Source organism: Mustela nigripes, chromosome 7, assembly GCF_022355385.1.
Source record: "Mustela nigripes isolate SB6536 chromosome 7, MUSNIG.SB6536, whole genome shotgun sequence".
In the NCBI taxonomy this organism is placed as follows: domain Eukaryota; kingdom Metazoa; phylum Chordata; class Mammalia; order Carnivora; family Mustelidae; genus Mustela; species Mustela nigripes.
Window position 1 is genome coordinate 6093797 of NC_081563.1, and position 24847 is coordinate 6118643.

The window sequence follows — 24847 nt, forward strand, 5'->3', positions numbered from 1 at the left end:
TCCTCTCACAGTCTGCCCCTACACCCAGGCCACCACTGATCTGCTTTCTGTCTCTTCTGTAATAATTAAGCTAATTATTTTCTGACTAGAGAAGTCCTGGTTTCTTATTTTAGATCATTTGAAAACTCCAGCAAGAAAAAGCCGCCAGAACGAAGGCCAGAACCCCCTTTGGTCCATCCGGCACGCGGGCGTCCCTGCTCAGCATCGCCTTCCCTGCCCTTCCCTGTCTCTGTGCTCACGCGGCTGCTGTGGGCCTCTGCCCACTTCTCTGTCCTGCTCCTGCCGGGAAGATGAGCTTCCCCTCATCTTGCAAGATGAAATGCTCCCTCTTTCAAAGGTGTGTCTCACATAACCCCCGATCAGCAAAGATTTCCCTGGTGTCCGGGCTAAAAGTAATTTGCTTTTCTTCAAAATTTCGTGGTGTTTTATCTATGGCTCTCTGGAGTTCTCACAGGGCGGTCTGCTTACTTAATTCTGGGCTTTATCTTTCCTATTAGCCAGTGAGTCCCTGGGACTGAGGTTCTGTCTAATCCATCTTTGTCTGCTAACCCTCTGTGCCTCTTCAGCTTCATCTGTCACTCCCTAAGGACCCTGTGCGTCTCCTTGGCAGCTGTGGTGGCTGTCTTGTCCTAGTCACTGTAGGCTTTGGGCCCCATCCACGCCATCGAGAGTGAAAGCAGAGCCAGCCAGTTGGGTAGTTGTCCACTCAACTTTCCCATTTCACTCTAGATGCCAAAGCTTAGTTTCTCTCTCCTGGACCTGACTCCTGTCCATCAGTACCTGTGTTCTTACTTGAATTAAATAGAAGATGGTCTTAAAATACATTTATGAACCAGACTCTGCATTTTTTCCCCTGCTGTAGAGAATCTTGTTTTCCTCACTTATTCATGCCTACACTCATACTTAACATGCCTCTTGTAACAAACGCAGTAGACTTCTTTCGAGTAATAAGATTTTTAATCTGCAAACACCTTGTTCTTTTCTCCCCTGAACCTACTGTATAACCGAGCTGTGCTGGTGGCTTTGATGCTCCCCTTGGGGCTGTGTTTGCTGCCCTTTCTTGCACTTGCCTCGTCCAAGATGGCGCAGTGTTGGCTCCTCTCTGGGCAGTGTTCAGGACCAAACTGATCTGTGTCTGACTCTTAGCCATGGCTCTTTGTGACCGCGTGGATAAGTGGGCAGCATCATGGGGCTCAGTAGCCAGCACAGACCCCTCCGTCCCAAGCCCAGGTTAGCCTGCCTGGCTGCTCAGAGCCAGTCATTGTCTCTCTCCAGAAGGAGCCATTGATGTCTGCACAGAGTTAAAGACGCTGCATGTGTGATGTCTTAGACTTTCTTTGTTTCATTCTTGGTGTGTATAGGGGCACCTGGGTGACTCAGTCAGTTAGGCATCTGTCTTCAGCTCGGGTCGCAATCCCAGAGTCCTGGGTTCGAGCCCTGCATCAGGCTCCCTGCTCAGCAGAGAGTGTGCCTCTCCTATTCCCGCTGCTGTTACCCCGTCTTCTCTGTCTCATCAAATAAATACATAAAACTAAAAAAAAAAATTTTTTTTAAATTCTTGGGGGATATATATGTTTATTCTTCCTCTGAGATGGCAAGCATTGTGTTTTTATCTTTGTAGGCAGCTAGTTGCTGTCTTTAAAATACATGCTTAGTAAATACAGGATGGACAGATTAATGAATTCATGTGTGCATTTGCTCTATGATGTTTGTTCTAAAGGTATCAGTGAATCTCTAGAAACTGTCTCTTATGTATTAGATGCTCCAAAAAATACTGCAGTATATTGATTTCCTCCATGCTTCTCAAGCACCTGCTCTGGGCCAAGTCCTGTTCTAGGTGCCATGGAGAATATAAAATGAGTATGCTCAGAGCTGTCCATTAGGATAACAGTGTGAGACATGAGATGGAGCAGGTTAGGACCTGTCAAGTGCCTGAAGAAATTTTTAAAAAAGAAAATATCGGAGGATTTGGGCGGGAGGGATCCATTCCTGCTGGCAGCTGGATGGGGGGTGTTAGTGGAGAAGGTGGCATCTGGAGAAAGCCGGATGGATGGGAAGGCTTTGGACACGGCGGTGCGGGAGGACCCGCGGCAGGGAGGAACAGATTGAGCACAAGCAGGGAACAGCAAGGACTTCCACTTGGCTGGATACGAAGATGAAAAGTGGCCAAGGAGGTTGGACCGTGGAGGGTCCCAAGGGCAGGAGTCGGTTCAGCCCTTATCAGGGACACCACCCGAGATGAATCCGACAGCACTGCAGGGGAGGGGAGGAGTCACTCATTGGTGGCCAGGAGCCTCCTTCAGAAGAGGTGCTGAGAGACCCACCCAGGAATGTGGCAGCGAGAATGGCACGTGGGGAGTTGGTGGAGAGCAGCTGGTGCGCAGAGAGGAGCCCGGCAGCGGGGACCTGCCAGAGGCAGCAGGGCTGGCGGGATGGCAGCCAGCTGGGGCGTGGGGCTGCGGCAGGCATCCGGGCGGGGGCAGGTGTAGAAGGAGACAGGCGTGCGGCAGCCTCTGCACTCGGGGTTCCTCCTGCCACGGTTTACGGCGGAAACCAGGTGTGTGTGCTGTCAGACGTGATTCACCGGCACAGCCTTCCGTTCGTCACTGTACCTTCCAGTCATCCCTGAGACCTCGCCTTAGCTCTGCTTCTCCGTGTTCCAAAAACCGAACCCTTCCAGCTAATCCTCACAAGTCCCTGCTGATTCCGTTGTGCCTTGGAGGGCTGCCAGGTGCCTGACAGACACTGAGCTGTGGAAGCCTTGGACCATTGTTACCCAAAAAAGGCATTTCTGTAACGACAGTCATGAATCGATCATTTATTTGGCAGGATTGGTGGTTTGGGGCAGGCATTGTCACACACCTTTGTACTATTTTTCAAGTCAGTTTCTTCCTCCCATTTTGAGGATTCATATGCCGAATAGTGTATGAAAATCAGATCCCATGTTGCCTGAAAAATTGGGCCCAGAGTTAGTTTTCCTATTCAAGGTAATTCTACTAAAATTAAAATTTTCCTCTGCACATGGTTCCGAAGTCCTGACTTGCCCCTCCTCTTTCATAGGCCACAATCTAGGTGTGCGTATCCCCAAGTGACACACGTGCCACAAGGCTCTGGCAGTACCAGCTGGCAGTTGTGTTGACTTAGGGCGATGGGCTGAGCTGGGGAGAGGAGAAAGTAGATCTCAGCTATGGCGGGGGAGGGATTCCGTGGGCCTTAGAACGTGGGGAGCCATTGCCTAATGGTTCCCAGCCAAAGCTTGGTGTCTTCACTTCCCACACTGGCAGCCAGCGGGGACAGCCTTGTTCGCTGTGAGTGTGCTCCTAGTGTGTGTCAGGCTTGATTCTAGTCAATTTAATCTGTGGTGACAACGTGCTAAGCCTCCATCCCTTGCCTTCGTGCTTCAGGGAGAAGAACAGAGTACCTCAAGACCTCCTCCCTCCTTTTCCAGCAACACACACACACACACACGTCCCATATACACCCCACACTTCACATGCACAACACGTGCAACACATACTCGTTTCTTTTCCTCTCTCTGAACATTGACTCCTACACATTCACGAAGAGACAGGGGTCCCCTCGTTCTCTTCTTCGTTCTGAGTTCCCCTGCGGGGGGCTGTTCTGGGAAGATTGGGGTCTGTGGGCCTGAGACTTCAGTAAAACATAGCCCAGGATGTTGGAGCTGTGAGTGAGAGAGGAAGTGTGTTTGTGAGTCTATTCGTTATCTTTAAAGTGGTTCTGCCATTGGTGGTTTCAAAATAATTTGTATTCATCATAATGATGATCTTTTTTGCAAACTTCATAGTTTAATCGTAGAAGGCTGTTATTGCTGTGAAGAGTTGAGAGACACAGACTTTCTGTGAGTTGTGTTTTTATTTGCAAGGTGAGTCCACCACGAGGAGTGGAGCGTAGGAATAAATAAGGCTGTGGCACTCGCACCGGCCAGGTTTTCAGGGAAGGTTGAATATTACCAGATGTTCTCTAGCGTCTTGCTGTCCTTTCTTCAGATTAAAAAGGACATCAAATAAGAATTTTGTTTGTTTGCTTTTTAGATTCAGAATATGAACAACATCATCTCCTTCCCTCTGGACAGTTTGCTGAAGGGGGACCTGAAAGGAGTGAAAGGGGTAAGCCGTCCAGGACCCCGCTTCCCGGGGACAGTCCTTGGGGGAGTTAGAGTCACGGTCATCCCGGCCTGTCCAGGCATGACATACATGCGCCTTCCTACTGGATGGCAGGACGGCTGCTTGCTGCCTCAGCTTCCCTCATTTTGCTACGTTCGCACCACCTTTCAGCTCTACTGCTGTGACCCGTGGCCTTTCTGGTCATGCTGCTGGTGCTGTAAACCTGGGAAGGGCAGGAGGGCGGGGCGGGAAAGAAGCTCCTTTGAGGCCCTTAAGTGGTTTTCACCCTCTCTCAGCTGAGTGGAGAAGCCTGTGCAGGGAAAGGTGATTTTCTGGCCCGTGTGTCACTGGTTGACCGCTGGACAGAAGAGTGTCCTTGCAAGGATGTAGTTTCCCAGCAGGAAGGTCTGCACCAGTAAGGCTCGAGCGCACTTTATGTTTCCGTCCTCCAAAGGACGTCCTTGTTCGGGGAACGCCTTGCCACGAGTCAGCACCAACGCTGAGTCGTTGCGTGCACCGGTAAGGAGAGGGCGGCGCGAGTGGGGTCTGTAGCAGACGCCAAGCAGTATCCGCTCCGGCCCGTCACCAGCATAGGCAGATGTGTGATCCGAAGGGCAGGGGATTGTGCCCCGGTTCTTAGATCAGATTCTCCGGTTGGATCTGCACGGGATTCCCAGTCACATCTGGCTCATCCGGAAGCTGAGGCTGGCCAGTCCCCGCGACCTCTGCAGGGACCTCTCAGTATTTCGCTCCCAGAGCCTGTCTTGCAGAGCACCAGGACCGGCGAGCTGTTAGGACACTGAGGAACATTCCTCATTGTCCGGCGCCAGGATCCTGGAGAACACGTCTGTCGAGTTAGCCAGTGGGGTAGGAGGGCAGGGTGCATAAAGCAGAGGGACACACCTACAGGTGGGGGGGAAGCGTGATGGGGCGCTGCTTCTGAGGCTTTTAGTCTGGCTTGAAGCCCTGAGTCTGGGGCAGGAGTGGGAGATGAGTCTGGGTTGGGGAAGACTAGTTCCTGGAAGGCCTCAGATGCCGGGCCGCGAGCTTCAGCCTTGTCGTAAGGCCAGTGAAGAGCCAAAAAATAAAAAATAAACCTCCCCCCCAAAATGAGATTCTTCTTACAAAAGAACCCTGTTAAAGGGCACACACATACGTAGGAACCACTTGATAGAATTTCCAGTGGCTCAGTATGCGCTTTTGAGCCAGGCTTTATCAGAGCGTACGAGGTCCCAAGTTCCAGATTGAAGAGCAGAATCAGGAGACCCCAGGAGAAAGTGAAAGCCTTTGATATCGTTGTTGTTGGGCCCAAATCAGGGGTACATCTCTCAGGGGACATTCCCCTGTTCATTGAAAAAGTCAGAATCCCCCGTTTTTTATTTGTGGAGGGAGGTACTAAAACTCTTGCCAATGAGGTGTTTCTCTGGGGAGGGTGTAGGTCACACACCGTGACGTGGGTCCTGAGTTCATACGCACTGTAGTGGGCCACGCGTGCGCACCAAGGCAGCTCCCTCCGTGCGTGTGCGGCATGCCGCTGGACTCAAAGCCTGAGCTCTAAGTTCTTTATTTTTCGTGGGATCGTGTGCATCATTTATTACAGAAATTAATGCTCCTTTCAAGACTAGTGTAGGAATAAGTAAGTTGTCTTGCCCAGAAGCCAAAATTAGTTCTGTTTAATTTATGCCTCTCTGTTTACAGGATCTGAAAAAGCCTTTTGATAAAGCTTGGAAGGACTATGAAACAAAAATGTGAGTGTTTCCATATTTTTTTTAATGCAGATAATTGGAGATCTTAATTTTAAATTGAGCTTTAATTGCTTGAAGGTATTTTCTAAATAAACCTTTGCCTAGGGAAGAATCCACTTAAACCCATGTTGCTGGGGTTCATGACGAGGCCAGATGCTTTCACACTCGGCGTCTGAATTCAGCAGTACTATGGGCCTCTTCAGCGAGTTTTTCCTGGTCCCTTTTCTGCAATGTCATAATGGTTACAGAATGTAATTTTCAGAAAAGCTACTTGAAGGACATTAAGGTCAGGTTTTATCGAGAGATGTTTCTTTCCTTTTTTTATTTTTTATTTATTTTTTTTTATTATTTTAAAGATTTTTATTTATTTATTTGACGGAGAGAGATCACAAGTAGGCAGAGAGGCAGGCAGAGAGAGAGAGGAGGAGGAAGCAGGCTTCCTGCTGAGCAGAGAGCCCGATGCGGGACTCGATCCCAGGACGCTGAGATCATGACCTGAGCCGAAGGCAGCGGCTTAACCCACTGAGCCACCCAGGCGCCCACCCAGTTGCCACTGTTTACGGTGGCAACACCATTTTTGGACTTCATGTTCCTGGTGATTTGCAAGAGTCATCTGCTTTTGGCTTTGTGTCTGACTTTCCCTGAAACACCAGTCCCTTGGTGTAGTAAGAGAGAAAAAGAGAGATTGTCGCGGCTCCCCGCGTTAGCCTTATCTGATGGCTTGGTCTGCCGTAAGAACAGGAAGAAAGTGTCGGTGGGTTCTTGGACGTGCAGCACGGTGTCCACTGGAGACGGGACCGCTCCTGGTTGGCTTCTGGCAGTCTTCGGCACACTTCAGATCACCGTCCCTCCTTCCAAGCAGGGGAGGGTTTGGCTCGCTGGGATTGGGCTGGTGATTGTGGGGATGGTGGTTTCAATTACTGTAAATACTTGAGAGACAGAAAATATTTTAAAATGTCTCATGTTTGCTTTGTAATTACCGTGCGTTGGGTAACAATGTCGAGTTTTCTGAGTGGAAATAGAAGCTTCAACATGAAGCCATCTGGTACAGAGAGAGGTGTTAAGAAGAAAACTGTTCCAGATGTAGCTCTAAGTATTTAATTGGACTTGGGATTTGTGTGGGGGGTGGGGGGTGTTGTTTTTAAAACCAGCCCTGGGGAACTCCTGGGTGGCTCAGTCGGTTAAGTGTCTGCCCTCAGCTCAGGTCATGATCCCAGGGGCCAGGATCAAGTCCCGCATCGGGCCGATGAAGCCGTGGATGAAGGGTCACAAAGGTCAAGCCCAGGAGTACCAAACCTTTCATATCTGTCCCTCCGGAAATTCCTGAATTTCCATGCCCAGATTTCCATGCTCAGACTTGTTTGGCTCCCCAGATTCCAGACTGCACCCATGGCATGTACTCACGGATGAGCACAGAGAGAGGGTTAGAGTGTCTGAAGGTCTGTTCAAGCCAGAGAAGCTCCTGGCCCTTAGCATCCTGCCTCTGGATATGGAGCAGTGCCCTCGACGGGGAAAGGACCACCATTCCTGCTTTATAGACAGACGCCAGGACTCAGTGGTTTGCTGCTGCTCAGCTAGCGAGAGGGTCGTTGAGCCAGTGCCAGGAGGTGGCTTCCTGTTCAGCCGCTTCTGCCGCCCTTGAGTGCCCCTGACGAGATGCTTCTGCACTTTATCAGGCCTGGGGAGTGAGGGGTTGAAGAGGGTTGTCAGAGAGACTCCTCGTTCTGAAAGGAGAAGCTGTGAAAGGAGAATGAGATCAAATTCTGTACAATGAGAACATATGTAGAGCGGGGACAGAATTACAAAATCCTAGAACCTGGGAGTGCGAAAGCATCAAGTAATTCTCGGATACATTTTTGAAAGTGACTCTTTCACCATTTACGTGCGAGATTTGTTCTGCAACGACAAGCACTGTCCTAGTCGAGGCAGAGCCCGCAAGACCTCACTCAGCCAGGAGGCGGGTGGTGGGGAGCAGAGAGAGCGTGGAGGAGGGAGAGAGGGAGGGAGTCTCGCACCACGCAGCCCCCCTTTGTGCTGCTCAGCGGACACAGACAGACACACGGACAGACGGACAAAGTGCCGCCCTAAAGGAAACCTCTGAGGTAGGACAGGCTTTCTGTCCTTCTGACCCGGACCTGGCACAGAGTAGGTGCTTAGGAAAGTGTTTTTTGAGCCAGTACTCAACAAGAAGGGCCAGATTTGACACTCTTAGGACCAAACACACTTAACTTTCCAGTAAGGTAAGAGGCCATCTTATTTCCAAAAGACTCCCGCACGCTTGTGTTGCAGGCCAGGCAGCGGGATCCCTGCAGCCTGTGTAGTCTGGAGTGCCGTGCCTGAGGCATCTCCGCTCATCCTTGCTTTTCCCGCTGCAGAACCAAAATTGAGAAGGAGAAGAAGGAACATGCCAAGCTGCATGGGATGATTCGCACCGAAATCAGCGGGGCTGAAATCGCTGAAGAGATGGAGAAGGAGCGGCGGCTTTTCCAGCTCCAGATGTGCGAGGTGAGCCCCCCGGGGTGTAGGCTGCAGCTCCACGTGTGCAGGGTGCGCCCTGGGGGTGTGGGCTCAGGCCCAAGATGTGCAAGGTGATAGCGGGGGGTGCGGGCTGCAGCTACAGATGTGCGAGGTGATAGCCAGGGGTGCGGCTCCAGCTCCAGATGTGCTTGGGGAGCCCCAAGGGTGTGCGCTCTGGCTCCAGATGTGCAAGGTGACAGTGGGGTGTGGGAGCTACAACTCCAGTGTGTGAGGGGAGCCCCGGGGGTGCGGACTCCGGCTACAGATGTGTGAGGGGAGACCTGGGGTTATGGACTCTGGCTCCAAATGTGCAAGGGAAGCTCCGGGGGTGCGGGCTGCAGCTACAGATGTGCAAGGGGAGCCCCGGGGGTGCGGACTCCAGCTCTAGATATGTGAGGGGAGCCCAGGGGTGCAGGCTGCAGCTACAGATGTGCGAGGGGAGCCCCGGGGGTACTGATCCCAGCTCCAGATGTGCGAGGAGAGCTGGGGAGTGTGGACTTGGGCTCCAGATGTGCAAGGGGAGCCCTGAGGGTGCAGCTGCAGCTACCTATGTGCAGGGTGAGCCCCGGGGTGCCGGGTTTGGAAGGGGCTCGACCAGGTTCCAGCAGGTTATGGGTTCTAGGTGGGCTGCAGGCAGCCCGCCTTCACTGGTTTGTGAATTCCTCAAGGAGCGCACACCTCCCGGAGGCTTCCAACGGCACACCAGTGCGTCAGTGGACTCCATTTGTCCAATTTCTCTTACTAGGGGAGCCTGAGTGTCCTGGAGGGTGGGCTGAGCTGAATCTAACACTAGCTATTAATTAAAGGTAGGGAAGGATCTAAAGAAACGTCTTGTCTGGCCTCCTACACATACCCAGACTCACCTGGTGCTGGTATGTTGCTATAATTGTCTCTCCGTCAGTGTTTTTAATGAGGCGTCTTGATTCCCATTTTACCATGGAATCTGTGAGGAGGGCCAGGGAGAAGCAGCTAGAAAACCTGCAGCTGGGCCCTCGTGGTCTGAGTGAGAGAGAGTGAACCACGTTCTACAGGAAGCTGAGCCACCTGCCTGCAAAGTGCTTCTCCCCAGACTCATTCCTCAAGGCAGGAGGCCCTCCGGAGCTCCTTGGTCCACTCTGTTCTGCTGCCTTAGCCCTTGCCTCTGGGGACGGGAGGGAAAGGGCAGCACTGATGCTCTGGGACGGGTCCCTGCTAGAGGCCGAGGGGTAGAAAATACCAGAAGCCCATCCTGAAGGCCTTTGCTTCCAGCCTTTTTATGCCTTGCTTGTGGGTCTTTCTAAAAAATACACCTCTGGAAACCACGCCCAGCTCTGCCTGAGGGTTCACTCACCTGGCAGTGGTAGTGAAGCCCCTTGAGTTTGACGGCGCGCGTGCAAGGCCGTGCAGACTTCAGCTTTCCGCGTTTACAGTGTGGGGACGACCGTGACAGCTCCTAAATCAGACCCAGCGTGCTCTCAGTTCACCGGGAGCAGACAGCAGCAGAGCTAAGCCACACGGCACTTTTGGACTTCAGAATGTTTGTGGATTGCAGTGGGGGTCTAGCTTTTAGAAGTGTCTATCTTAGGAGTCTATTTAAATGACTTTTTATTCCCAGAGCGATCTCCTAACTGGTCAGCGGAACAGAACCAGTTACAGGATGGAGGATAGGCTATTAGCCTGCCGGCCTCTCCAGCCCTCTTCTTTTCTGTTTGCCTGGAATTTCTTTTTCAGCCTGTGTGTATCCGTGAATCTGAAGTGCGTTTCCTGTAGACAGTGTTTTTTACATCTAGTCTGACAATCTCTGCCTTTTGATGGGATTGTTTCATCTGTTCACATCTGATGTTGCTATTGATGTGGTTGCATTTATGTAAGTCTGCTGTCTGTTGTTTTGTGTCTCTTGTCTTCTTTGTTCCTTTGTTCTTCCTTTGCTTTTTTTTTTTTCATTAAGTGAATATTTAGAAAGTTAACTAAGCTCTCAGTCTTACTGTAGAGAGGAGAGTGGATATTTTTAGATCCACTTTGTTTTGCAAACAAACCTCATAGGTTACAAAACCTGCCTGGCCCATTTCACATGGTGTTAGAGGAATCAGCCCAGAGGTCTGAGATGGGTTGGGAAGTTGCTGTCTGTTACACAAATACTAGGTATTGTTTTTGTATAATTGTAGTAAAATTACATAGCGGTATTTTACAAAGAATGGGTTTAGAACAGGTGTATGTATGTATGTTGTGTTCAGGTTCTGTTCTCTTTTGTTGGCTGATAAGGAGGAAACACATTTGCTTAAACTCTGTCAAAAGACTGCTTATTGAAAAACGTCTACTGAATTGTGAAACTCAATTAGTGTGTCTTTGAAGTAAGGGGTGAACTGAGGGGTGCCGCACTGTTCGCTGTGCTGTGCACCAGACAGGCCACCTTTCCCCTCCTGGTCTAGGTGAATGCATCCTGGGCACTGGTGAAGTAGTCCATTGTGGTGGAAAGGTACTGTCTAGAGGCTGGCCCTCAGTCACACACCTGCTGGGCCAGCCCCAACCCCCCCCCCCAGGGGTGCGGGGGGTGGGGAGGTTGGGGCCTCAGGTGTGCTGAGCCTCGGAGCTCTGGCAGTTAGCCTGATGTGTGCAGAAGCAGAGGCTGAGTCGCCAGAGGAGGACACATCCCATGAAGGATGGCCACGCGGGCCAAACAGAAGTGGGCTGGAATGTGCTGTCCGCGGGGGAAGGAGGAACACTTGAAAAGCAGCACCCCCCACCCCGCCCGCCAAATCTGACATCTCAGAGTGAATAGATGGTTGAACTTGATCATGGTAAAATTGTTCAACCAGTTCCTCACACGGGACGTCTCAAGGTTCATAAATGCTTTCTACCGTTTAGATGTTTAAAATTTTAGTTGCCCAAAATCGAAGCTAGAAGGATGGCTTTCAGGTGTTTATTTTAAATGCAAAACGAGTTTTTTAGAGAAATTTAGTGTGCCCTAATAAATAGGTAGGACAGAGCATCTGGGCGTGGGGAATGTATGAGAGATCATGTTGTTTTTCTGTGATTATAAAAATAGGCTCTTTTAAAATTTAGTCTATATATGTGAAGTTAAAAATCACCCCAAATTTTACTCACCGGAAGATAAGCGCTTTGACATCTTTCATATATTCCTCTGTACCTTCATAAAAATAATTTGTATAAATAGGATTGTTCTCTACTGGTGCTTTGTAACCTGATTATTTTGATTCACTCGTATGTCATGGGTATTCTCGGTGCCGGAAAGTCTCTGATTTATTGGCTTCATGGCTACATAGCAATTTTTGTGTGTGGCTGAACCATACTTTAATTTTCCATTCATTACATTTGGGTTGTCATTTGTTACTTTTACAAACAAACAGTCTGCACTGAACCTTGTTTTCTAATCATCTTGGTAAACTTTTACAATTATCCTCTTGGAGAATAAGTTCCCTTAAGTAGAATTTCTGTGTCAAAAGGTCTACATTTTACGTTTTGACTTAAACATAAGTTAAAGTGAACCATCTTATTAACCACTTAAGCATTTTGAGGCTTTGCCAAGCATCTTATTCAGTTAACAGTGAGTAAGTGTCAGACCGAGGGAAAGAGAACACGTAAAGGCACTTGATGTAGGAAAAGCAGATTTTGTTGTCGACTGTCTCAGAGCAGCTTCCTCTCTCCGGCTGGACTCTGCGACTTGACCGTGAGCTTCCCAGGTTATGGCTGCAAAGCCTGTGTGGTCAGCAGGGGTGGCCGCTCTTCGGGGGCATCCAGTCTCGGGGATGACATATTCTCGGAGCTCTTTATGCCACTTCCTGACAGAGGAGGGGCCAGGGAATTTATGGATCCTTTGTTCTGTAAAACTTTAGCAAAGAACAAATGGATTTCCTGAGGCTGGTTTTATAGATTCCTGGGACTTCCTGGTATTTTAGTGATCATTCCTGAGTTCTCCAAGTTAAAAATGGCTTTCGCTCATTTTGATTTAAAATTTCGTTTTTATAACAATCCCATTTTCAACATGCCAGGATTAGAGACGTGGTGACAAGAGTCTCAACTACTGAACAGTGGCAGTTCGTGTTGTAGACCATGACCTGCCCGGAGAAGGGGCGGCGGGTGGTGCAGAAGGATGCGGACAGAAAGAGCCCATTCACTCTAACCATCTGCCTTCTTTGTGCAGCTCCAAGAAAATTTGCTCTAGCGGGTTAAGATCCAGCGTCTTACTATTAGGAGTTCTTGGTGCCTTAAGTTAAATATTTAATTACCTGGATGTCGGATATTTCATTTGGCACCAAACTGAGAAAAATGCGTAGTTTCTGGTGTTTCAGAAAATACTCACCACCTGCCGTGACCTCTCCCCACAGTGAAAGGTGTCCGAGAAGTGGAGAAGCCGATCTCTGCTCAGAAGCCTGTTCTGGGTCTGACATACCCTTTTGTGTTTTTCTTAACAGTATCTGCTGAAGGTCAATGAAATTAAGATTAAAAAGGGAGTGGATTTACTTCAGAATCTGATCAAATATTTTCATGCCCAGTGCAAGTAAGTTCTTTTTCTTTGTTGTGATGTTATTTCAGCTGTTTCTGTCTTTATGGCCACTTTTGGTAGATAATAGAGTGTTGGATCAGGGAAAATAAATACTCCTTTAAAAGTTCATAAAGTGCAGTACTAACACATGCTATTAACAGGGCAACCCTTGGAAAAACATGTTAGACGGAAGAAGTCAGACACAAAAGGCCATATCCTGTAGGTTTTTATTTACTTGGGAGATGAGGAATAAGCAGCTCTACAGATGAATGATTGCCAGAGCTCAGGGGGAGTGGGGAATGAATGACTGCTCACTGGGGGAGTGAAAATGTTCTGGAATGAGATGGTGCTGATGATTGTACAATTTTGTTAATATACTAAACCCGCTGAATTGTACTCTTTAAAAGGGCAAATTTTGTGGTTTAAGAATCTTTCTCAATACAAAATAAAAGTAAACAATATAAAAATCTATAGTACTGATCAAGTGTATTTACTTTGCTCTTTTTTGCAGAGGGACATACTATTTGATCTAACACATGATTCACAGATGGGTTTTGTTTGCAAGAAATTAGATGGGGTTAATGCAGTATATTAAATCGAAGAAATACTTCCACATATGTATATTTTTAAAGATTTTATTTATTTGAGGGAGAGGGAGGAGGGGCAGAGGGAGAAGGAGAAGCAGACTCCTGGCTGAGGAGGGAGCCCAAGCTGGGGTCGATCCCAGGACCCTGGGATCATGACCCGAGCTGAGGGCAGACACTTAAGCAACTGAGCCGCCTAGGCGCCCTGATATATTATTTATCCTATAAAGCAAGTGATAATGCTGAGCTAAAGAGGCTGAATATGACAGAGGAGAAGCTTCCATGTTTGGGGCTACCTCACGTACTCAGCTTGGCCGGCACTTGGGCCCTACACAGCCTGACCCTCGTCGGGCCACGCTCGCTCGCTCGCTCGCTCGCTTCCCCAACTTCTGCCTGACCACCAGTCGTTACACAGACCGGCCCTGGCTCACCTTCACTTGCTGAGTGGGTGCCGTGAGTCCGGCACCATCCTGGATGCCGGAGATAGAAGAATGTACGTCACAGACATAGTCCCTGCTCGAATCAGGTAGGTAGGTGGGCTTAAGCAATAGGTTTATGATTGCACATTTGAAACGTGTTTGGAAGTGTTGGACTCTAAGGAAGAATAGAAGGACCTGATTGAAATCAAGGTTGAGGGGAGACACAAGATTTTTCTTCTTTTTTTTTTTCTCTTCCTGCTGTGTTCTCCAGCCTCCAGACATAGTACCTAGCACATAGTAGATATTCAAATACATTTTGAACTAGCTGCATGCCTCTTTGAGGAGATATGTATTCGGAGATCTAAAGGATCTAGCAGATAAGGAGTAGGGGGAGAACATTCCAGGCAAAGTCTAGATCTCAAGGCAGGAAAAAGTCCAATGTGACAGAAGTATAATGAGTGAGGGGGAGGGTAGTGTGACATGAAACCCGACAGAAAGGCAAGAAATGTGGACAGCCTTACGAGCCTTGTGAAAGGTTTTAGATTTTATTCTGAGTGTATTAGGAAGCTCTCAAACGTTTTAAGGAAGGGATTCATTGAGTGGATATTGAGCTCCTGCTATGTGCCAGGCACTATTTGAGGTTCTCATAGTACTTCGAACACATGAACCTTCGGTTTTGATAGCCTGGGTAAGCAGTAAACACAGGAGAAAATATGTAGCAGTTCTAGGGAGTGGGCATGGCTGTGAACAGGTGGAACAGTGCAATGGGAGGAGGGGGGCAGAGTTGATGGGAAACATCTGGGAAGACTTCTCAGTTCCATTCCTGTTGTCATAAGGGACAAAGAGGAGGGGTGTGGGCGACCACTTAAGGACACAGTCCTGCCCCGGCACCATCCGGGAACAGTGCTGTCTTGGCCTAGACTGCTGACAAAGCCAGCTGTTGAGAAATCCTTGGAGGTTGAATTGCCCCACCTGTCTGTCACTTGTCCCCAAACAGGCTGTGTCCCACACTGATGTACCTTCGCACACACAGCTCTCTTTGCTAGAATGTCCTGCTGCTCTCTTTGTGCCTTCCCCTAGCTTCTGGTCATCCCTGAGACCTACCTGCTGCTCCTTTGAAGTCGCCCAGCGTTCCCCCGCTGGAATTACTTCTCTTCCTTCTGCATTATCACTCTCCCAGCTCTGTATCTCCAGGATGGTATCTTTCACACTGTCATGTCTCCCACCAAACTGCGTCTTCTCTGTGGAACGAGGCCATGACACTGATCTGTTTCATCTTCAGTGCGCGGTACATGTCCCTGGCACATAGTTGTCGCGGTGAGTTGCACTGTTGAACTCAGCTTGACTTTGGAATTTGTGATACAGCATTGGTGACTGTGCGTCTGTGAAGCAATTGAGGTCCAGCAGCGAAGGAAGCTGTGCCGTGTGGTTCGTCCTGTGTTAGCGGAAGGGCTCCAGGCTTGGAGGAAGAGTCTCGGAGGATGGAGAAAGACCCCTAGTTTCCGAGAATTTCTGAGACAAACTATTTTATAGAGACTCAAAATCCTAGCTTCGTGATTTTGCAGTCATGCAGATGACTTCTTCGGTTCTCATGCTTGTAACCTCTTGTGAGGCAGATTAGGAAGTGGGTCGCTTCCTTGCTAATATTTTATTTCTAAGATACTATTCTGGGATTTCCTTTTTTCTCTTTATTTTGCCCAAACTGATCCGTTGGGTAGCAACAGACCACTTGTGGAAAAGTGAACTAGTTGGCCTTTTATGGGCATGAGCTCAGTAACCTTTAAAAACGATGAATCTTCCATTACCTCCTGCGTGTGTGTGTGTGTGTGTGTGTGTGTGTGTGTGTGTGTGTGTGTGTATACACTGCCTGTGTGTGTACTGCCTGTTCTTCAGCTCACTTGCACAGCTTTGACTTTCCTAATTCCCAATCTGGGGGATAAAATGCAGAGCTGGAGTGACATTGGACAAAGGACCATGTGGCCGTGCATTGTTTGTTCCGGGAGCTCCTGCATGTTCCCCAGTTAGCGTTCCCAGTCTCCTGTCCTCACCCCATGTAGGCGCTGTGCACCGATGGCCTGGGGCAGCCTGCATGGCCACCACCCGTTCTCCCACGCTGCTGTCTCTGCAGGTGTGAAGAGGCCTCTTGGTGTAGACTGGACTCTGGAGTCATGTTTGGGGTCACCCTTAGAAGCGCCTAGATATCTATTATCTTGCATTTTATTCATTTTTGCTTTTCACTTTCAGTGTTCTTGAAGTATTTTCATGTTCTTTGTTTTTGATTTTGTTTAAAGTAAGAAGTTGAATCTCTGCCTAGCTCCTGGAATAGCCTTAAAATCTGTCTTATTAGCCTTTGCTGCTGAAGGTTGAGGCTTTGGAATCTAAAAGGATAATAAAATAAAAGCAGCCGTGTTCTAAATAGTGGTGGCGAATGTTGAGTTCACTTGTTCTTTGAGCAGTTACCTGCTGAGAACCACGATGCCCGGCTGTTGCCTGATGTCCTTGGGATATGCTGTTGAATGAGGCATGAGGGTGCAGAGGGCAGTGGATCTCGCGCCATGAGGAAGGGCTGCTCTCATTAGGCCTGTAGCCAGAGGGAGAGGCCACCCTGCTCGGTGGGAGCTTGAAGATTGAAACGCTGTGGGCATGTTTTAAAGGCTTGAGAGTTTGGTCAGGCTGGGGAGAAAACATTTAATAAAAAACAAAATTGGTATTTAGTAATATTGATGGTAAACATTGTTTGATTGAAGCTTGGGAAAGTGTTAATGGTTCAACCTAAGAAAAACGTGCCAGGGTTTGTACTTAGAAATGTCACCGTGCGGGCGACCTGGGGCAGGGGTGGGGGGGCCTCAGCTGATTAAGTGTCTGCCTTTGGCTCAAGTCATGATCTCAGGGTTCTGGAATCAAGCTCCACATCAGGCTTCCTGCTCGGCGGGGGGTCTGCTTCTCTCTCTCTCTCTCTCTCTCTCTCTTTGCCCTTCCCCCCAACTTGTTCTCTCTTTCTCTCTAATAAAGCAAATCTTTAAAAAGGGGGGAAAAAGGAAATGTCAGAGTGCTGGGGCATCTTACTGGCTCAGTTGGTAGAGTATGTGACTTTTAATCTCAAGGTTGTGAGTTCCAGCCCCATGTTGGGTATAGAAAATAAAATTTAAAATAAAAACAAAAAATAAAATTTTAAATTAGAACTAAAAAAAAAAAAAAAAAAGAAAGAAATGTCACAGTGATAACAGCTAGCAAAGCGGTGACAGAGCCCCTTTTTTTGAAACTTTCTCTAAGGCCTGAAACTCCCTCCCTGAGGGAGGGCATACCTAGGTGCCAAAACATGCCTTAAAAAGGAGGGTACGGCTCTGCCTACGTGTACTCTCTATCTCCGTGTCAAATAAAAAATACCTTTAAAAAAAAAAATGGAGGGTACTTGGCGCACCTGGATGGCTCAGTTAGTTAAGTGTCTGACTCTTGATTTTGGCTCAGGTCATAATCTCAGGGTTTCAGAGGTCAGAAGACAGTGGACACAGAGCCCTAGAGAAGTCACCGTTGCCATATCCCAAGCATATTCCATGTTCAGGAAAAAAGCATTAAGTAAAATGTAGGGATGAGAATATAAAGTAAAGAGTTACGCATATATCTAAAAATTAAGCTTCGAACATTCTCACAGTGCAGGTTCTGTGATTCCTCATGCCTGGCTAGTAATGGTTCAGAACCCACATCCTGTGTGTATATTTCCCTCTTCCTTCCTCCTTGGAATTGCTGTATTCAGTGTCATGCCACATTACCCTCACAGCCCTGTCTGTTCTTGCATACTTCACCTGGGAAAGTCCTGCAGGACCCTTGCTGAATTTCAGAGTTGGTGAACATCATCTCACATGAACACATGAGAAACCCAGATCACATTTTGAAGATCTTCTCCTTCCAGTTACCTGCTGAAGTTGGAGACTCCTTCCTTCCTTCATTAATTAATGTTTTCATTCAACAAATACCATGTGCTTGAAATGTGCCAGTCTTTGTGGATACCATGTCCTCACCCTCCTAGAACTTTGGATCTAAGGGAGGGTGGGTATATTTTAAATAATCACACTAATGACTACATAATGCTAGTTGTGCTAAGGGTATTTGTGTGTATGTGTTTTTTTTTTTAAAGATCTTATTTATTTATTTGAGAGAGAGCACAAGAGGTCAGTGAGAGAGAGCACGAGAGGGGAGAAGGTCAGAGGGAGAAGCAGACTCCCCGGGGAGCCGGAACCCTGATGCGGGACTCGATCCCGGGACTCTGGGATCATGACTTGAGATGAAGGCAGTCGTCCAACCAACTGAGCCACCCAGGTGCCCTGTGCTAAGGGTTTTGAAGCAAGAGACAGTGCTCTGAGGCATTATAGCAAGGAGACTTCTTTTAAGAGGTCATGGAACCCTCACTAACAAAGTGATAGCTAACTTAAAGTTTGAAGAGTGGGTGGGAATAATCTAGGCAAAACAGAAGATATCTGCAGGGAGAACTCTTTAGAAAACTGAAATAGCATATGCAAAGGGCCTGAAGCAGGAAGGATCTGATGGCCATTGACAGAAGTCTGTTACCTCTGGAATCTAGAGAATGAAAGGGGCAAATGATGCTACCTAAAGCTTGGGGACATAGAAGCTTGGGGACATAGAAGCTTGGGGACATAGATTTGGCAGAAGCCAAATCATATAGGCATAACAGGCCTTGTTACGTTTTGAACTTTGCTCTGAGCTTATGGGAAAGTGTTTTCTATTGTCCCCTCAAAAGGGTTCTGTGGCATGCATCAGAGCCAGTGCTGAGAGCATCCACCCGCCGTGGTGCAGAGAAACTTGTCTAGCTCCTCTTACATTTCCTGCATCACTTATTATAAACGACTTCACAAGCATGGAGTTCTGGGCTTTAAAAAGTTTCCTTTTGATATGCGATCTCAAGTTCTCCAGCCACGGTTCCCTATTCTGTAGATGGGGTGTGGCCATTCACCTGCGTCAGACTTGCTTTGTTTTTGGGTTTTTTTGTTTGTTTGTTTCCCCTTTTGCCTTCTTTTTTCCACTTAGCTGTTGACTGTGCAGGAAGGTTTCTTAGTGTCTAGTTCTTACTTACGTCCCATGCTTTTCTGACCTCAGACTTTTCCATTCCCAAACCAGCGCCTTCACTGCCTTTTGTCAGTAGGCACCTGCTTCCCATTATACACGGAAAAGTTAGGGCTCCTTTCATATGGGTCAAGAGCAATTAGAAACACTTACACTTACTGCGGGTCCTTTTCTGTCACTTCTTGCCGATTTAAGTGTCATTTTATTTTTTGTTGGCCTGATACTTTGAAGTTTGGTTTATATAGTCTTTTCCCCCAGGAATTACATCATGAGTTCACTCACTTTCTTTTAAACGAGTGTTTTCTCCATGTAGTAGAATTGTTTCCTCTTTTATGAAACACTATCTCTGTCTCTTTTTTTCCTTTTAGTTTTTTCCAGGACGGACTGAAAGCAGTTGAGAGCCTCAAGCCTTCCATTGAGACACTTTCAACCGACCTTCACACAGTAAGTGGCTTCTCTCCCACATAAATGAGTGTTGAAACAGTTTTTATGCAACGAATGCTTTGATATAAGCGTTGCTTCTGTATGATCCCATGTTTGTAAGCTGACAGCCGGGTGGTACCCCGTGGACGATGGAGTCCCCATGGCCATCGCTGTCCTGGCTGGTGGTGGGGAGGGAAGCATTTGTTCCCTGCACCTCAGCCCTGCTTCTCTCTTTGTTTTGTTTTTTAAAGATCAAACAGGCCCAGGATGAAGAAAGAAGGCAGCTGATACAGCTTCGAGATATTCTGAAATCAGCTTTGCAGGTTGAACAGAAAGAGGTGAGGGGATTTAATTTTGAAAGATGGCTCTTGTATACCTGTGTCTCGGAGGCTTTGGGACAGGTGAATGTGACATTCAGGTCCTCCAGGAGCTCACGGTCCACTCTGGGGCTCTATTGGGCCAGCACCTAGTGTTTGGTTTACTCCTTAAGTTTGGTTTTCTGAAACCCATCTTTTTAGATCTGTTTATTTCATGGGGCAAGTGTTTGTTTACTGGAGACCCAGCCTTCATGGCAGTGTATAACCCCGTCTCCGCTCTCTAGTCTTAGATGTGTAGCTCTCAACGTCTCTGTTACATGGATACTCGGTATCAGTGCTGTTGATTTTCTGCCTAGAACTTTGTGATTTCCGTGGCCCTGTATATGTGGCCGCAGCCCACATGGGCATCTCCAGGTACTGGGTAGCCACCTGCACCCTCAGCCCTGAGATCCCACTCTGTAAAACATGGGGACCTAGACGCTCTTACAGTGGTATTCCCATGAGCAGGAGCCCTCAGTTTCTCTGGGATCATCTCTTTCCTATAATCCCTTTCCTGCATGCTGACACATTCCCTGTGACAGTGTTTTGGAGGATTTTTAAAAACATGTTAAAAAGTAAATTTTTAAGGTAATTCTACAATCTGTTTACTGCAGCGTGGATATTATAATATGAAATTTAACATAATCCCCTTCCTTGTACATAAAGGAATGTATCTAAATGTATAGCTAGTCGATTTCACATAAATAATGATTAAACTACTTAGCAGAGCGTGAAGTTCATGGCCGGCAGTTTGCTATGCTCAATTTTAAGTTCCTGTACTAAAACTGAATATTGTTGTTTCTCTCCCAAATGCATTTACCTTTGTGACCGAAGTCTAGGAGAGTAAGTAGTTCAGCATTTTAATCAATTGGAGAGTTTTGCATGCTTTCTTCATGAATTTAAATTACTTCCTTCCTTGCATACATTAATAGCCAGTAGCATTTTTAACCCACTGAGCCACCCAGGCGCCCCTGCCAGTAGCAATTTTAATTTTAACCCTTTCTGTGGGTTTTATTAAAAGGTAAAGAATTTGGATTCACAAATACAACTGAATGGAAAATTTCCAAGTTTGAGGTTTATACATTTGCTGTTGTCCCTTCTTGGAAGCAGAGTGACTCACCCCCTCCCTTTCCTTCCGCTGCCTAGCTGAATTCTTCATGTGCTTCTGGAGACCGCCTCTGCTCACCCCAGCCCCGGTGATCTGAGTTCCTGTTCTTTCAATCAGGACAGACTCCTTATGGGTTATTGGCTGTATCTTCAAGTACACAGATGCTTTTTCTCTAGCTAGACCTTGAGCAGCTTGAGGATGCCCTCCTGCCTTCTGTGCCTCGCCGGCCATTGCATTGTGGGACCATATTGCTCATTTACTAGGCTTTCGATAGACATGGGTCAGCTAAATGAAGTTGGCAGATCAAGGTCGTATGTGAGTGCTCGAAATTACCCATGGGATGGTGGCTTCCTCCCAGTCTGGAGAAGATAGATCCTGACACGTTGATGTTCCCAAACGTGGGCGATAAGCAGAAAAATAAAAAGGAGAAAAAGATCTTGGCGTATGGAGAAAATAGTGGCTTAGATGTGACTAGAAGTTTTGATGCTGGTGTGGGAGCCCCAGCGCTGTCAGAGCAGCCGGTTCCCCAGCACAACTCTTGGGGGTGCTGAGAGCCACTCTGGTCTGAAAAGGAACATCAAACCCACAAAGCCAATCTCAGGTTTACAATAGAGGAGAGCAGAGGCTGGAGTTGAATGGTCCTCTGGGCACAGTACAAAGGCCATGTTTACTTGGGCTGAGCCGAATTAGGAGGTTTGGGGAAACTGCCTGTCTTCAGCTGCTGATTTATGGCTTTGCAGAAAAGTGTAGCAAATCCACCAGCACACACCAGAAGTCTTGACGGTTTGTGGAGTTCATGTGTTTTTGTTGACCAGCCCAGCTGCCCACAACTGCCCAGAGGGATCCTAAGAACCTTCTTTACTGCTCCTCTTCGGCTTTCGCCCAAAGATGGAACTCTCCAGTCTTCTGCCCGTGGTTGTGTCATACTGGTTGTATTAATCTCTGCATTGCTTTTTGATGATGGCATTCCGTAGGTCGGATGGTCTTTGAACACAGGCGCCGGGAAGAAGGAAATGTGGATAAGTGGAATTTTATATATTATTAAAAACATTTTACGATTCATGTCCCGTCCCTTCCCGTTACAGCAAGAATTGACCGTTGGGCTCTCTCCTTATTTAGCTTTTATTCCCTTTTTTTGGATTCTCTCTCTAGACTTAGAAAGCTGAAGGTGTTGATAGTTTTTATTTAACGTTTACAAAAATTCTTGCTACATGATTTCAGTTCACGGTGTGCCTGGGTGGCTCAGTCAGTTAAGCGACTAAAGAATGGCAGTTCATGTGAATTAGGTAACGTGCCCCAGGGAAGCTGCACTGATGATTGGTGGGAGACGTTCTCCTGTTTCCTTCCTGTGGATCTCAAACCTCAGTCATGTGGTCTTCGTGAAGAACATGGCTCTTGTATATGGCGGCTTTGGGCTGCTTCTCTTTGTCACATTTTGGGACGAAGACTGTGCCGTTATGATCTCGGTGCCCCCATATCTCCTGGCATTCGTATTTTTTGGTATTTCTGATATCTGTAAAGAAGATTGTGATGTTTGATTTTTGGACTTTTATTACGAAATCTTTCAGGCTTATAGAAGAAATAACTGCAGTAAATACCTATATATGCATCGTAGTTTTTTTTGGTTTTGTTTTTTTGTTTTTTAAAGATTTTATTTATTTGATACAGAGAGAAATCACAAGCAGGTAGAGAGGCAGACAGAGAGAGAGGGGGAAGCAGGCTCCCTGCTGAGCAGAGAGCCCGATGGTGGGCTCAATCCCAGGACCCTGGGATCATGACGGAAAGCAGAGGCCTTAACACACTGAGCCACCCAGGCACCCCTATGCATCGTAGTTTTAACACGTGGGAAGGTGACAGCCGTCCGGTACTGCTCATTCTCGTATGAGCCTTCTCCTGCTTCCCCATCCACGTACGTCCCAGCTCAGTGGGGTCCTGTGGGACAGATTCCACTGCAGTGCTGGCAGGTTCTCTGACAAAACCTCACTGTTAGTGTGTGGCTTCTCTGCTGTTTGCTGTTGAGAACCCAGACTTATGCCTCTGGTGGGAGGGCTCAGCCTCTGGGAGCCGGTGTTGGTAGGCCAGAGGGCTGACACCACAATGATTTTCCCACTCTGGACATCTCAGGTGTGGTCTCTCTTTATGTCAGCTTTAGGCTCCCCCCTTTCTTTCTATCTCTCTCTTTTTTTTAAAGATTTTATTTATTTATTTGAGAGAGGGCAAGCACAAACTGAGGGAGGCACGGAGAGAGAAGCAGGCTCCTCGCTCTTGCTGAGCAGGGAGCCCAATGTGGGGCTCGATCCCAGGACCTCAGGATCATGACCTGAGATGAACCAGACACTTAACCGACTGAACCAGCCAGGCACCCTTAAAGTGTGTAAGTTTTTATGATGTTCTAGGATCTTAGGGATCTCAGGGTTACTTCTGATGTAATGAGTAAACCTTTATGTGTATAACATACGTGACGTCATCACCTTTTTTCCCCCCGTTCCTCAAATATTAAATCTGCTGCTCATCTGGGCGTTCTCTGTGTTGGCAGGAACCATGTGTAGCACTTCATATGGCCACATGAACCTTAGGGTCACGGAGGGTTCCAAGTTTGAGAACTTGCATGGATGTCACAGGATAGATGATATGTGCCTTGTGAGCATCCAGAAAATGCCCACTTCACCTGTGTGATTTAGAAACACGGACAGTCTCCGTGTTGTAAGACTCGCTCAGTCAAGTCCTAGACTTCCTTGGCTTTTCTAGGGAAGTGGAGAGTGTGATGGAGAGTCTCCGAGAGCCCGGGTAACGGGGATAGCCCAGCCCCCAGCCACTTGCCTCTCTGTGTGTTAGATTTTTCTTTCCCTCAGAAATATAGGCTCTTTTCTCTTGGATTATATTTCATTGAGCTGCAGTCTTGGTTATGTGAAAACACAGACTTCATTTGTCGCCCCTTTACCTGGTCAGGTATTGTATAAAATACCTGTATGAGCAGGTGAAGAGAGGCCGTTTTTGTTGGCTCGCCTAAAGGTCACCTTAAAGATGCTGAAATAATTAGTTCTAAAGTAGAGTGAATTTCATGTCAAACAGATTACGTTCCTCTTTCTTACACATTTTAAATTGTACAGCTGCAGACTTGCTTCCATGTTTTTTTTTTTTTTTAAAGATTTTATTTATTTATTCGACAGAGAGACATCACAAGTAGGGAGAGAGGCAGGCAGAGAGAGAGAGGAGGAAGCAGGCTCCCTGCCGAGCAGAGAGCCCGATGTGGGGCTCGATCCCAGGACTCTGGGATCACGACCTGAGCTGAAGACAGAGGCTTTAACCCTCTGAGCCACCCAGGCGCCCCTGCTTCCATGTTTTAATTGATTCAGGAAATGCCTGGTGCAAAGAATAAAACCATAATTTCTTCCTTAAAGTCTCTGGCGAAGGGTCTGATTCTGCTGAAGAGAGGAATGCCCTTTATCCTGCTCACAAGGCCTGTGAGCGTTCTGATTAATATGCTTGGCACGAGCACTTCCAGCAGTTTTGTCACATGACTCCCCACTCACTTTGTGCAGGGCTTTTTTTCTCCCTAAATCAATAGTCGTATTTCTTGGTTGTGCAATTTAGTCTTTTGACAGGTTTATTTTTAGTCTTTCACAGACATTTGTATAGGTGAGCAACTTCTCTGTTTCTCTTCTGCCACCTTTATTCCCAGTAGTGCTTAAAGCTGGGTTTGTTCTAGATTTCTAGTGCTAACATTCTGCCCTTTTGAGAGAATGTGGAAACTGGCACCGTCCTCACCGGATGAATGAGTTGTTTGCCCTGGTTGTCTGGAGGCAGGAGTGCTGTGTGAACTCTCTGTGAAAAATGAAGACATTTCTCCTGTTTTGGGGTCTTGTTTGTTTAGGCTTTGTTCTCAGTTCAATAATGGGATGCTGAGCACATTATTGTTTCTCAGATCAAGATTTTCTTTTAATTTTCTTATTTTTCAGAGTTGTCCCATATATATTTTATAGTCCCATATATATTTAAAAAAAAAAAA

General features: G+C 47.4%; 1 protein-coding gene across 1 annotated transcript in view; it reads left to right on the forward strand.

The window, feature by feature from the left end:
* Positions 1-24847, forward strand: part of ASAP2 (ArfGAP with SH3 domain, ankyrin repeat and PH domain 2) — a 110738-nt gene that overhangs the window by 34733 nt on the left and 51158 nt on the right. The window contains exons 4-9 of the mRNA XM_059407516.1: positions 4053-4127; positions 5823-5872; positions 8245-8374; positions 12799-12884; positions 19320-19395; positions 19626-19712. Coding sequence (XP_059263499.1) covers positions 4053-4127; positions 5823-5872; positions 8245-8374; positions 12799-12884; positions 19320-19395; positions 19626-19712 — 504 coding nt within the window. The remainder of the gene's footprint in view (positions 1-4052; positions 4128-5822; positions 5873-8244; positions 8375-12798; positions 12885-19319; positions 19396-19625; positions 19713-24847) is intronic.